Source organism: Metarhizium brunneum, chromosome 4 (genome assembly GCF_013426205.1).
Source record: "Metarhizium brunneum chromosome 4, complete sequence".
Lineage (NCBI taxonomy): Eukaryota > Fungi > Ascomycota > Sordariomycetes > Hypocreales > Clavicipitaceae > Metarhizium > Metarhizium brunneum.
In genome coordinates this window covers 2,605,283-2,616,807 of record NC_089425.1, presented here as the reverse complement: position 1 = coordinate 2,616,807, position 11,525 = coordinate 2,605,283, and the positions used below count along the sequence as shown (strand labels likewise).

At 51.1% G+C, this 11,525-nt stretch overlaps 6 protein-coding genes across 6 annotated transcripts; 2 read left to right on the top strand and 4 right to left on the bottom strand.

The window, feature by feature from the left end:
* Window positions 1–37: 37 nt before the first annotated feature.
* Window positions 38–647, bottom strand: MBF1 (Multiprotein-bridging factor 1; the record flags this gene model as incomplete). The annotated part of the gene is made up of 2 exons (XM_014690119.1): window positions 38–340; window positions 489–647. The coding sequence occupies 2 exons, from the start codon at window positions 645–647 to the stop codon at window positions 38–40; spliced, it is 462 nt and encodes a 153-aa protein (XP_014545605.1).
* Window positions 648–1,488: 841 nt separating this feature from the next.
* Window positions 1,489–3,429, top strand: G6M90_00g074610 (uncharacterized protein; the record flags this gene model as incomplete). The annotated part of the gene is made up of 2 exons (XM_014690120.1): window positions 1,489–2,088; window positions 2,140–3,429. The coding sequence occupies 2 exons, from the start codon at window positions 1,489–1,491 to the stop codon at window positions 3,427–3,429; spliced, it is 1,890 nt and encodes a 629-aa protein (XP_014545606.1).
* Window positions 3,430–4,548: 1,119 nt separating this feature from the next.
* G6M90_00g074600 (uncharacterized protein) lies at window positions 4,549–5,128 on the top strand (the record flags this gene model as incomplete). The annotated part of the gene is made up of 3 exons (XM_014690121.1): window positions 4,549–4,669; window positions 4,773–4,981; window positions 5,048–5,128. The coding sequence occupies 3 exons, from the start codon at window positions 4,549–4,551 to the stop codon at window positions 5,126–5,128; spliced, it is 411 nt and encodes a 136-aa protein (XP_014545607.1).
* Window positions 5,129–5,560: 432 nt separating this feature from the next.
* G6M90_00g074590 (uncharacterized protein) lies at window positions 5,561–6,337 on the bottom strand (the record flags this gene model as incomplete). Its single annotated transcript, XM_014690122.1, has 1 exon — window positions 5,561–6,337. The coding sequence occupies one exon, from the start codon at window positions 6,335–6,337 to the stop codon at window positions 5,561–5,563; it is 777 nt and encodes a 258-aa protein (XP_014545608.1).
* A 1,691-nt stretch (window positions 6,338–8,028) lies between these two features.
* On the bottom strand, window positions 8,029–8,854 carry G6M90_00g074580 (uncharacterized protein; the record flags this gene model as incomplete). Its single annotated transcript, XM_066131006.1, has 3 exons — window positions 8,029–8,227; window positions 8,294–8,421; window positions 8,600–8,854. 3 exons carry the CDS (start codon window positions 8,852–8,854, stop codon window positions 8,029–8,031), a joined length of 582 nt encoding a protein of 193 aa, XP_065987060.1.
* An 809-nt stretch (window positions 8,855–9,663) lies between these two features.
* On the bottom strand, window positions 9,664–11,310 carry MRM1 (rRNA methyltransferase 1; the record flags this gene model as incomplete). Its single annotated transcript, XM_014690124.1, has 1 exon — window positions 9,664–11,310. The coding sequence occupies one exon, from the start codon at window positions 11,308–11,310 to the stop codon at window positions 9,664–9,666; it is 1,647 nt and encodes a 548-aa protein (XP_014545610.1).
* Window positions 11,311–11,525: the final 215 nt, after the last annotated feature.

Sequence of the window (11,525 nt, the reverse complement as noted above, 5' to 3'; positions counted from 1 at the left end):
GTTGTTGGTTTGCTTTCACAGCCCCCTAGCAAGCATCTTACTTCTTGTTAGGGAACTTGGGAGCGCCAATGTCAGCGCCACGCAATTTGACGTTCAGGACACGCTCCATGGACCCGAGAACCTTTTGATCGGGAGTGGCAGTTCCTCGTTCGAAATCAGCGACAATGCCCTGAGTGGTGTTGCATCGGGTGGCGAGATCCTTCTGTGTCATCTTAGGCTCCATCTTTTGTCTGGCGGCAGAGATGGTGTCGCCAACCAGCTTGCCGACAGTGTTGGGCTTGATGATCTCGTCGGATCGGTCGACCTTTGTCAGGCGCTGACCTTCAGCACCACCGGCAGTCTGTTGAACGCAACTGTTAGTTGAAAACATTTCACTATTTGAGAAGAATTGCCACCTGCGTGGCTTGGACATGGCGAGGTGAACTCTATGGCAGGTACGCCATCACTCGCACCTATTCTTCTCGAGGAGCATCGCAGAGTATACGTACAGCGTTAGAAGAAGCATACTTCTTCTCAGTTCCGATAACAGCGCCGCTTCGTGCAGCAGCGTTTAAAGCACTCTTTCCACGGATGACAGTCTCGCGCTCCGCGGCACCAGGGCCACGGGCCTTGCTGCCAATCTTGGTGACTTGATCCCAGTCAGACATGGTGATGATTGGTGGAGTGATGGGTTTGCGAAGACGGTGAAAAGACGGCTTCAAAAAATAAGAATAAAAAGGCAGCGTGCGATTCGGAGCTGCGTTGATTCAATTATCCAGAATGGATTCAGATGCTTGGTATGTATAGGTCTGCGTTACGAGAGAAGTCTTGTCTTCTGGTTGGGAGAGTGAAATATATGGGGATGATGAGCGCATGAGGCGGATTTGAGTCAATCGGCGAGGTGGAGATAAAGGCCTTCGTGGGGTTCACTGGACAAAGGCTGTGCGTGCAAAGTCGGCACGAAGCGCCACCTTTCTGGCCTGTCTCTAGCACATTCCACGGGGAGCCACACACACGCCTGGTGCCAAGTACCGAGTCAGGTGGGGCAGTCGCTTACCTAAGACGAAGAGACAGGACATCCACGGCTGTGGTTGTTCCGCCCCTGGCAGTTCAATGTTAATGACGACATGCCAGGCCTTCGGTGGATGACTAACATTGAATCGACTGTATTTGGTGTGTATGGAGCGTTGAACGTGCTGAAATCCATTTTTGCCAGGGCGCACGCCACTGTCGTGTCGGACCATCTCGGCACCTGCAGCGCGGTTTGACCACTTTGGCTGTGCTACGGTCTGGTGTCTGCACATCATGACATCTTGAAGTACCTTGATGGCTCAACAGCGTGATTGATGAACTCGTGGCCCGCCTTTTCGACGAGAACAGCATACATACAGTAATCTCCTCTTCCATCCTAACACCCTCTTTCTTTTGCTGCCTTCCATAAACACACAGCCCCGTTGGGGTTGAGTGCGGCGGTATTGCCGTGATCCAACCTCGTGTCCGCTCCTTACCATGGACGGAGTGTTTGAAGACTCGTCATGGCCGCGAATAATTCGAATCCTTGATGGCGCAGATCACATCTTTCACCATGGAACACGCGTATTTCTCGCGTCTGCTTTTATTCTACTGTATTATACGTTAATGGGAGGTTGGCTGGACCTACTTCTCGGCGCCGTCGCTATCGGCTTTGGACATCGCCATGCTCTTCTGACGTTTGCAATCTTCTTGGGAAAATTCTTGTATACTGGCCTCATACCGATTGCTGGAGCAGTTGCTATGGGTCTCTTGTCGGTTTCTCACCTCCTAAAACCGATTAAAAATTTGAAGGGTCCTGCACAGCCGTATCTGATACCCTGCAAGACAACTCACACGCGGCTATTCCCCAAGAATCATTCATTTGGTTATTCATATTTGGTCGTGGGAGTTCCTGTGGGAAGTACTGGTAATGTCAATGGGATGTTGATGATTGATGATCAATCTTATAGCTCCTGGGACTTGATGTACAAGTTGTTTCGAGGAGGATGGTACACTGTGAATGATGCCGATTATATGCAGAGGGGGCACAACGCTCATGGGCTCCGAGGCAAATTGGACGAATACCTCAAGTCTCAGGTGAGGCTTCATAGCATACCAATAATGAAAACACATGCTAAGAAGAAATAGGGTGTCGAACCGTCTGCCTATCCGCATGCCTACCTGGTCACGGCTGCAAGGTTCCTGGGTTATCACTTTAATCCGGTTTCGTTCTGGTATCTGTACTCCGAGGACAGGATATTGTCTGCTATTGTGCTTGAAGTAAATAACACGTTTGACGAGAGACGCCCATATCTTGTCCTTCGCGACTTCTCGCCTGATTCCCAGTATCTCACTGGACCAAGGTCTGAGGACACTCCGCTGTCTCGCGTCAAAGGCTCATGGGCGAAAGATTTCCATGTTTCGCCCTTCAACTCGCGAAAGGGAGCCTACTCATTAATTGCTAGCGATCCACTTGGTCCTGGAATGGAAGGTTTCCGGGGCATTGATGTTACAATCAACCTAAACTCATCGAAAGGCCATACCAAGCTGGTTACCAGGCTTTTTTCACAGGGAGAAGCTATCGACCCGGCTGCCATGGGCCGAGTAGCCAAGATGAGGTTCCTTTTAACGTGGTGTTGGGTTGGATTTGCAACCTTCCCACGGATTGTCAAAGAAGCTGCAGTACTTTTCTTCAAGCGCGAGCTTCATGTATGGTATCGACCTGAACCGCTGAAAGAAAGCCTCGGAAGGCATGCGACAAAGACAGAACGACAACTTGAGGCTGCCTTCCGCCGTTACCTGAAATTTCTAGTTGAGCAGTGCCAGAAACCAATGTCGATCAGGTATGTGTCGAGTGGGATTCTTTCAAACTCCGAGGAGACATTCACGTCACCTCCTTGGCATGATTCAGTCGAAGACAGAAGGCTGTTAGAGCTGAAGGTTCTCACGCCGATTTTTTATACCCGCTTTGTGCGTTATGCGCATGACTTCGAGGCTATATTCACCGAGTTCATGGATAGTGCTACCATCTGGGTGAGCGAGCCGCAGCTGTTGCCAGACTTGCTTTTAAAGAAGGGGTCTCCGCCTCTGCAATCTGCCAGTCTGATGGACTACCTGTTCTTCAAATCTATAAAGTATTTGCGACGTCGACCAGAGAAGATTCCGAGCGTTTTAACGTCTGCGGAAACCAAGGCGGATGAAGCGTCGACTGTTGATATTCGAGACTTACGGATGTCCTCCATGGATGCTTACATCCTCGAACATGCTCAGCCGACCTTGAAGGCAATATACCGGTCCACCTTACTCCGCTTGTTTGTCGCTGACCACTTCGCTCTGGGCAACGTGGCTTTTCTGGACGTCTGTATCCTCCTCTGGAGAATTGGAATTGCTTGGGCTTGTGCGGCAACATTGAAACAGACGGCAAACGCCGTGAGGTGACGCACCGAGCACTAGTACCGACGCATTGAGACAGAACGGGCCGGGCCCGAACGTTGCACAAGCATGGACCTCTGGCACAAAATAGACTCATCGAGGGCAAGGTGATTCGGCGGCTGGGGGAAGCACGCCGCAGTGTGCATGTTGTCGATCCTGACCGCACATGCAAAAATGAGACCTCAACTGGTCTGTGCAGCAGATATGGAAACAATGGGAAGCGATGGTCAGCTGACAATTGCACACATGCTTCGCCGCCGCGTGGCCGCCGGCGTGGTTTTGCAACCCAAGGTACGCGACCAGGATGAATTCCAAATTCCCAAACCATACCTCGTACTCCTCCGTAACTAAACTGACAGCCGCCTCCGTTTCCCGCTGCCCCGCCGGGAAAAAAGGCTAACGTCCACAGAAGCATCTCCGCACCGCCCGTTGCCCATGCAGTCGACAGGTATACCGATCACGGCATCGAAAATGACAAATTCATATCTCCGGCTCGGCCGCGGGGGCCAGAGAAACGAAATTGACATTCTATTGTTCCAAATATTCCGGACGGCATGTGCTTTGTTCTAGGGAACGAAACAATACCATCACCCCAGCGAAGTACCACAGCCGAGTCAGTCACCAGAACACAAATACTACCGGAGAAACGCCCGTCGTACCCATCTATCCTCGTTTGTACCGACGAACGATGAAAACGAAATCACCTCTTACCTCACGGGAGAATGTCACAAGCGCCACCGGCAATTCAAATGGCACAGCCCAACGAACCTGCACATCAACTCCACAAAACGACTGAACAAAGCGAAAATGCAATTGGCATCCACACGCTGGGAAACTCCCACGTCACCTGCCCCACCAGAGCTTCTTGCAACTAGGAGCTCAGCTATTTCCATCGAGCTCGACTACGAACGGAGGAGTACTATCCATCCCCATGAGACAGTCTAGCCTATCAAGTCGTCACTTACCCCACCATGAAAGCAAGCCGTCGACAGTATAAAGAGTCGAGAACAGGTCGCAGGGAACGCCCCTCTGCTCTTTCCATCTTTCTTCAAAGCGTTACAATCCCTAGACGCTCGATTCAATCTTGACATTTCCAAGACAGGCCAGAACACGACATTGCCCAACATGCCTCTCACCGGACACTGCCTCTGCAAGGCCGTCACATACTCCGCCGACGTCGAGGCTCCCATCATCACGGGCTACGACCACTGCGACGACTGCCAGCGCCAGAGTGGTTCCACCTACTGTACGTGCCGATTCCCACAATCAACCCGGATACGGAGCCCCCGTTCTCCCTCCGTCCCTCCTCACAACCCCCCGTTTTCAAACCCTCACTGACCAAACTGCAGCCCTCGTCGCCGTCGTCCCCAAAGACAAGCTCACCATCAAAGGCCCCATCAAGAAATGGACCGGCAAAGGCTCCTCTGGGAAAGACGTCCATCGCCTTTTCTGCTCCGAGTGTGGCTCCCCCATTGCCCATGACCCCGATGCTGCTCCCGAGATCATTGCCCTCAAGGCCGGTACTTTGGACTCTGAACTGAAGAAGAACCTGAAGCCGGTAAGTTATAGTCTCGCCCCTCATTTATGGTCTAGATAGATGTTGTAACGAGCTAATGCATTCTAGGACACTGAGATTTGGACTGTTGGAAAGTTGCCCTTTTGCCAGGAGCACTTGGCCAAGCCTTTCAAGCACATGCCCGAGTAATGTTGGCATTTCATTCATGTATCGAGACGGCTGAGGTGATGATGTAATGATAAAGCTTAAAAAACAATTGAGAAGATGGCAGCCAAGAATTGGCAAGACATACCTTGCCCCCGACGTCCAAGTAAATCGCGACCCGCAGATGTGAAACTGACTTGTCTGGAGACATCTCTGGAGGTTAGCTTGCGCAATACCGAAGCCGCCCACATTGTGCGAGGCTCAACGTTGATGCCTTAGGGCAATGATCACAACTAGGAACTCCCACATGTCGCGAAATGAAAACAAACATGTTAGTATCAACATGAAAGTGGTATTATTCCTTAATAGACAGTACTGATACCATCCAAGCTCTGTACCATTGCCATTACCCATTACCCCGTCTCGTCATTATCATAATCAGCACGTTGCAAACCCCTAAACATTCCACTATTCTATTTACAAAGCGAGAACCAGAGCAGCCCCCGCAATAGCCATTGCCATGCCGGTTCCTTGTGCTGGGGCACCGCCGGTAGAGGTAGATGAGGATGGCCTCGTAATGCTTGCGTTCTCAGACACGGATCCAGATCCGGTCCGCGATGGTGTATTCTTGTTGCTGTTGCCACTGGTGTTCGAAGCCGTCAGGTTAGTAGCAGAGGGATGCGAGACACGGGTGGCCGTGGCAGCACCACCAGTAATGGCTCCAGGGCCTTGAGGACCGGTAGCTGTATAGTATAGGCTAACGTCCGTCTTGCCCGGGAACTTATCCAAGGAAATGGTATCGCCGGTGGTGACAAAAGGGGCGTCGCGGGTATTGGCCTGGACAGAAGAGAAAATGGCCGAAAAGGGCGCCGTGGGAGTGCCTTGGCAAAGAGAGTCAGAAGCAACAGAAAGAACTCTTTCCCAGTAGACGTGATCGCGAGCACTGCGGAATCCATGGACGAAGAGACAGTTCTGGCAACCACGCCAATCCACAAAGTAGCTGCCCTGGCACATGCACTGAGCGTGAGCATTGAAGTCGATGGACTCAGTGCCATTGGGCTGGCAAGCAGACTCGATATTGGAGATGGAAATGCAAGGCGGGACTACCCCGGAGCCATTGACTTCAGGATAACAGACCTTGGCCGGGTTGCCCATACCCTTGCCATCAGTACCGTCACGCATAACCGTGCGTGAAGCTGTGGCAGGGAGCAAGAGGGCCGTGGAAACCGTGAGGAACTTGAGGCAGTGCTTCATGATGTAGAAAGTAATGAGCTTTGTGGGTTGACGGGTAATTTGTGAGCGTCCAAGATAGATGAAGTAAGAATGAGCAACAAAAAAAGCAAACTGAAATCAATGCTTGCGGGAGAGAGCGGTAAGATGCAGTGGTGTGAAAGAGGAGAAGAGAAGAGAAGGATTCAGCAAAAAAAGAGCACGAGGTGTATCAAAATTGACGAAGCTCTACCGAGCAGGTCGGCACTTTCCATTCTAAGTGATGGCAAGCAACCAGCCATTGTGCCCTGTCCCAGCTAGGACTACTTCTTGGGTGCTCCTGCAGACGAAGATGGGATTGACCAGCAGCAGCGGATATCATGTCTTGGCGTCGTCTAGCTTACTGCAGGCAGGTCCGGTTTGGGAAACATGGAGATGATTCAACCCCAAACGGCAAGAGAGTCCAGAAGGCCAACAGGGCAAAACGCAGGTGGGAGAGTACATATGGATTATGCATGAGCGCCAAGAAATTAAAGCTTGCATCGGACATTTTATACAGAACAAATGTATCGAATGGGGTGATTACCCAGTGTTCTGAATAAGGGCTCCATCACGCTGTCTCCGTATTATACACAAATGGTGTCAGATTCCATGATGATGGAGACGAGGAGTGAGGTTTGAAGCATGAGTCAACTTCAAATACCCACTATCTACTAGGTGCCTTGGATATTTAAAGGAAAACACACCTGCTCGGTACCTGGATGGACCGCACCAGCCAAAGCCGTGCATTCTAAGGCTGTATCTACTCAAGTACCTAAGTACTCAAGGAACTGGTACAGTTAGTACTTGACCAAATAGTGCCACCAACTGGGTGCAATGTGTCTAGCTCCATACTGCAACAATGCGATGCGGGACCTTGCATCTGGGTTCGGGTCTGTCGCCCGGATCGTCGTATCCACTGCACTGCCCATCACGGCTACATACTGTACTTTATGTATCATCACCAAGATAATCCAGTGTGAGTTTACAGGTAGTCATTAACAAACACAGTGTTTGGTGGTCATGATATAAAAGCCCAGTACAATTTTCTATAGTCCGTTCTATGGCTCGTCTTCTATTGGTATCAAGTCATGGCTCTCGTCGAATCTGTCAATATCTCATATCTCATATTTGCACCCGCCGTTTCGCATTTTCATCTCCAGTCTATCAATTATTCCTCATGTTCAGTGAGTTACCACCCAAAATTCAATAATAAAGACGCCGTAACGACCAACATCCACGATGCAGAAGTCCTAATGGCGGTCTTCCTGGCAGGCGACTGATCCGGCGCCTGCTTCTGTATTTTGCCAGTTTCTGTGGCTCCAGCCGTGAAACAGCTGGCTGTACCACAAGAGTACCCAGACGGGCAGCAACCGGCCATGGGGCCGGCATTTTGTCCACACATAAACCATCCGTCAGCACATGAAGAGCTTCCCGTAGGATTTGGCAAGTCTGTGGCAGGAACGACAATGGTAGCTCCGTTGGAGACCAAAGTCGTGGAAGACGGAGCCGGGCATGAGTACGTATGGCAGTCGCGGTCAGTTTGACAGCACCCTCCACCATGGGTGGCAAGGCAGCCATAGAAGCCTGTTGGGCAGCCGGACTGTGTGATTGACGTGCTCTCGGGAGCTGACGTGATTTCAGAAGAACCTGTTGGTCGCCAAGGAGGATTTCCTGTGGCAGAATCGGTCTTCGTGTTAGTACCAACGCTGGTGCTTGTGCCGGAAGGTGTGATATTTTGTGTGGTAGTTCTTGTCGTCGCTTCCGGCGAAGCAGTTTGAGTAACTGTTACGATGACTGTGGTCGGACTCCCTCCAATGATTGTTGTTTTCGTCGATGTGGCGGTTTCTTGCGGCTGGGACGGTTGGATAGGAGTCGCCGATGCGCTTGGAACGCCTGCATAGCTATATTAGCATGCAATTCTGAGTTGAGAGGACGAGCAGAGGAGGACTTACAGCCTACACCTTGGCAAACATATCCTGGAATGCAGCAACCGCCGCCCAAAGCCGCTGCACAACTTGCCGCGCCGGACGGACACGATCCAACTCCTCCGCCGCATGCTGAGCCATTAGGGCAACAAGCGACATGGCCTACGTCAGTGTCGGGCACATCAGTGCAATAAGTTCCTTGCTGGCAGCATTTGTTGGGCGATCCCTGCTGAGCACAGCTGTTCATCCCGGAAGGACATGATGATCTCCTTTCCAACAAGGCCAGAGCTTCTGCTGCACGCCGCAACACATTATCTTCGGTTTCGCGGATGTGTCTTACGAAAGGCGGGTAGAATCGAGAAGTGCCGTCGACGTTTTGATGTGGTTCATCCGACGGTGCGTCGAAGGAAGATACAACTCCTGGCTCAACCTGGAGGAGTGGCGCAAATGCCAGATGTTCTCTTAATATTTTTTCGCCCGAGCCTGGAGACTGCTTCTTGATAGCGATTGGAAAAGGTCGATTATCTGCAAGAGCTTGTGAGACGAAAGCTATAAACGAGGCAGGAAGTAGGAGCAGAGTAGACGCTGGGGCCATTGTCGTGGCATTCGGCTATACGCCGTCCAGAAGATGCAGAGCGTGAGTCTGAATGTCGCTCGAGCCGTGATATGTATTAAATAACTGTGCCTCCAATGCTGTAAAATAGAGCGATGCAAGATCTACTGTGTGCAGGACGTTTGTAACGGTGGTGTTGGGCTGATCCGAGATGCACGCGAAACCAGTTTTAAATAAACAAAAAACGGTGGCTGGGGAAACCAGCATCACGGCAGACGCGGGCCAAGCCACGACACAACCCAGGGTGGATGAAAAATCCTCTGCTAAATGACATGGCAAAGAAACTTAAGGTGCTCAAGGCTGATTCATGTTGTATGCATCTGCGCCAGATATTGAAGCTCAAAGTGTCCTGGGCTCTCTTAATTGATCCTCTGGAATGTTGCACGGGCGCCACGTCGGGCCAACATAGAGCTGACAACATTAAAGAGCCTGACCCCTCTGCAGTAGGGGTTTGGTTACATTGACTAAGTACTTTATGTACGTCGGTGACCAATCAGTGGGCCGTTGGGTGATGTTTGGTACATGTGTACTCCGTACTTGGAAACGAACAATGGCGGCCATGGGCCTCTTCTCAGGGTTGTGAACTTGTGACAGCAGATTTAACGCTGTTCGTGCTCTACAAATGTCATTTACTGCCCGCCTATAGGTTGGCATCTCTGGATTGGAAAATGGGCCAACAACACCCGGCTTATTGAGTTATTATCAGGTAGGTAAAGTGGTTGTTATACAGGAGCTGTACAAGATTAATGTAATATATAAAGGTATGGTGAGCTTTTCTATCCCAATACTTATCAGAAGAGAGGCTCGCTTGTTTCTTCAGCCACGTTCCTCTTTGGCGAATGTGCTTCGGGGATTTGGTTCACGCGGTTCTTGTTCCTCGCCGAGCCCTTCACAAATGTGTGGCAGAGTAATCCAGCAGCAACACTAACGTTTAAACTGTCCACAGAGCTTCCCTGGACAAATCGGGGCACCGAGAGCTCAAAATCCGCAGCAACCTTGATTTGTCTCGGTAGACCATGCCCCTCATTCCCGAGCACCAGCACACAAGGGTGTTGATCCAAGGGGCTCGTCTGCTCCACAAAGTCCGTCGATATGAATTTGTCGCCATGAATCTTGAGCAGTTTCGACTCTGGGGGCGCCACTGCAGCATAAGTCTTCCAGCCCGCCGCTCTGGAACCTTCCAGGAACTCGACTGGCGAATCGACTGTGAATATGGTGACTTCTTCGGCTGCCCCTGCCGCCGACTTGAGCACCACAGGTGTCAGTGCTGATGAGTTGCGGCTAGTTATTCCGATAGCGTCAACGCCCATGTAGCTTGCAGTACGGAGTAGAGCACCGAGATTTCCGGGATCCAAAATTTCATGCAAAAGAAGTACAAGTGGCTTCATCGCAGAATTATTCGCTTTGGGCACAAATGTATTCTCTCCATTGATGGCCTTTTGTTCCATGGTTTGATGCACAAGCTCGATATGGAACCCCAGCTTAGAGGGCGACTCTTCCAAGCTGCCTAGGGCTTTCACAGGTAGCTGCGGTAGAGGCGATGTCTCCAAAACAAATCCGTTGTGTGGGCGGCCCATGCTCATCTTGTCCATTAATCGCTGGTCTTCGTTAGGCACAATAGTAACGGGGACACCGCGAGCCTTCGCCAGGTTTATTATGACGTCGTTGTCATCGACGCCTCTACGGTTCTCTCCGCCGTAAACGTATAGCTTGTAGAGTTGGCGCCTTCCTTGTTGCAGCGCTGCCTTGACAACGGATCGTCCGTATAGGAATTGTGATGCCGCAGTAGTATATGTGATAGTCATAGGCAACATGCCGCGCCTTCTTGGCTTCGCTATGGCATCCTCGATAGGGCCATCTTCGCGGTTTTCTATCCGTGGCCGTCGTTTTTGCGGGTTTTGCGGGCTTTGAGGCCGTGAGTAGGATTGTAAGTCTCGAGAATTTCGCCGAGGCAATTTGTCGTTCCCGTGGAAGTGTCGCGGCCGAACCGGTTGCTCCAAATCTAGCGAGGCAGCTGTATCCTTCAGCAGGCCATGTTTCAATTGATATACCAGACTTCTTTTCCCAAAAGAGAATTCCGGATCCAGAAACCGCTTCCTCCTGGTCTGCCTGCCAACGTCGTCTTCGTCACCAATTTCTGAAGCTTTGCGATCAAGCTTCTTCCGAAGTTTTTGCTGTTGCCGTTTAGAGGCAGCGCCGTCTAAAGCCTTCGTTGTTCGCCCAATTCGGCTAAAGCTGTGACTTCTGTCATCGTGCGTTGCCGTCCAGGAACGAGACTCGCCAAATTGCGCTCGTTCGGATCGTTTTAGCCCTCGATGTATAGAGGATAGACTTGCGCAGCGGACAAACTGGGGGACAATGAGCGCTGGGATGTTATGTAACGATTGACGCAGCATGCAGCGTTGACCAGCAGCTGGCCATCTTGCTGCGCTTATCATGGCATTATACGCGACTGTAATAGTCCGCCGCGTTAGCCCAAATGTAATACGTGAGAGTACGAAGCATGTGACGAAATTTGTCTCCAACGCGACCGAGTGAGGCTCCTTCCTCTTTTTCTGCCGCCAATTGCAGGGGTAATGAAGGCGGTAAGGACTAATAGGCGTCTGTGATTGGCTCCAAGCCAAGCCCAACAAGTCGCCATGAGTCCATGAAT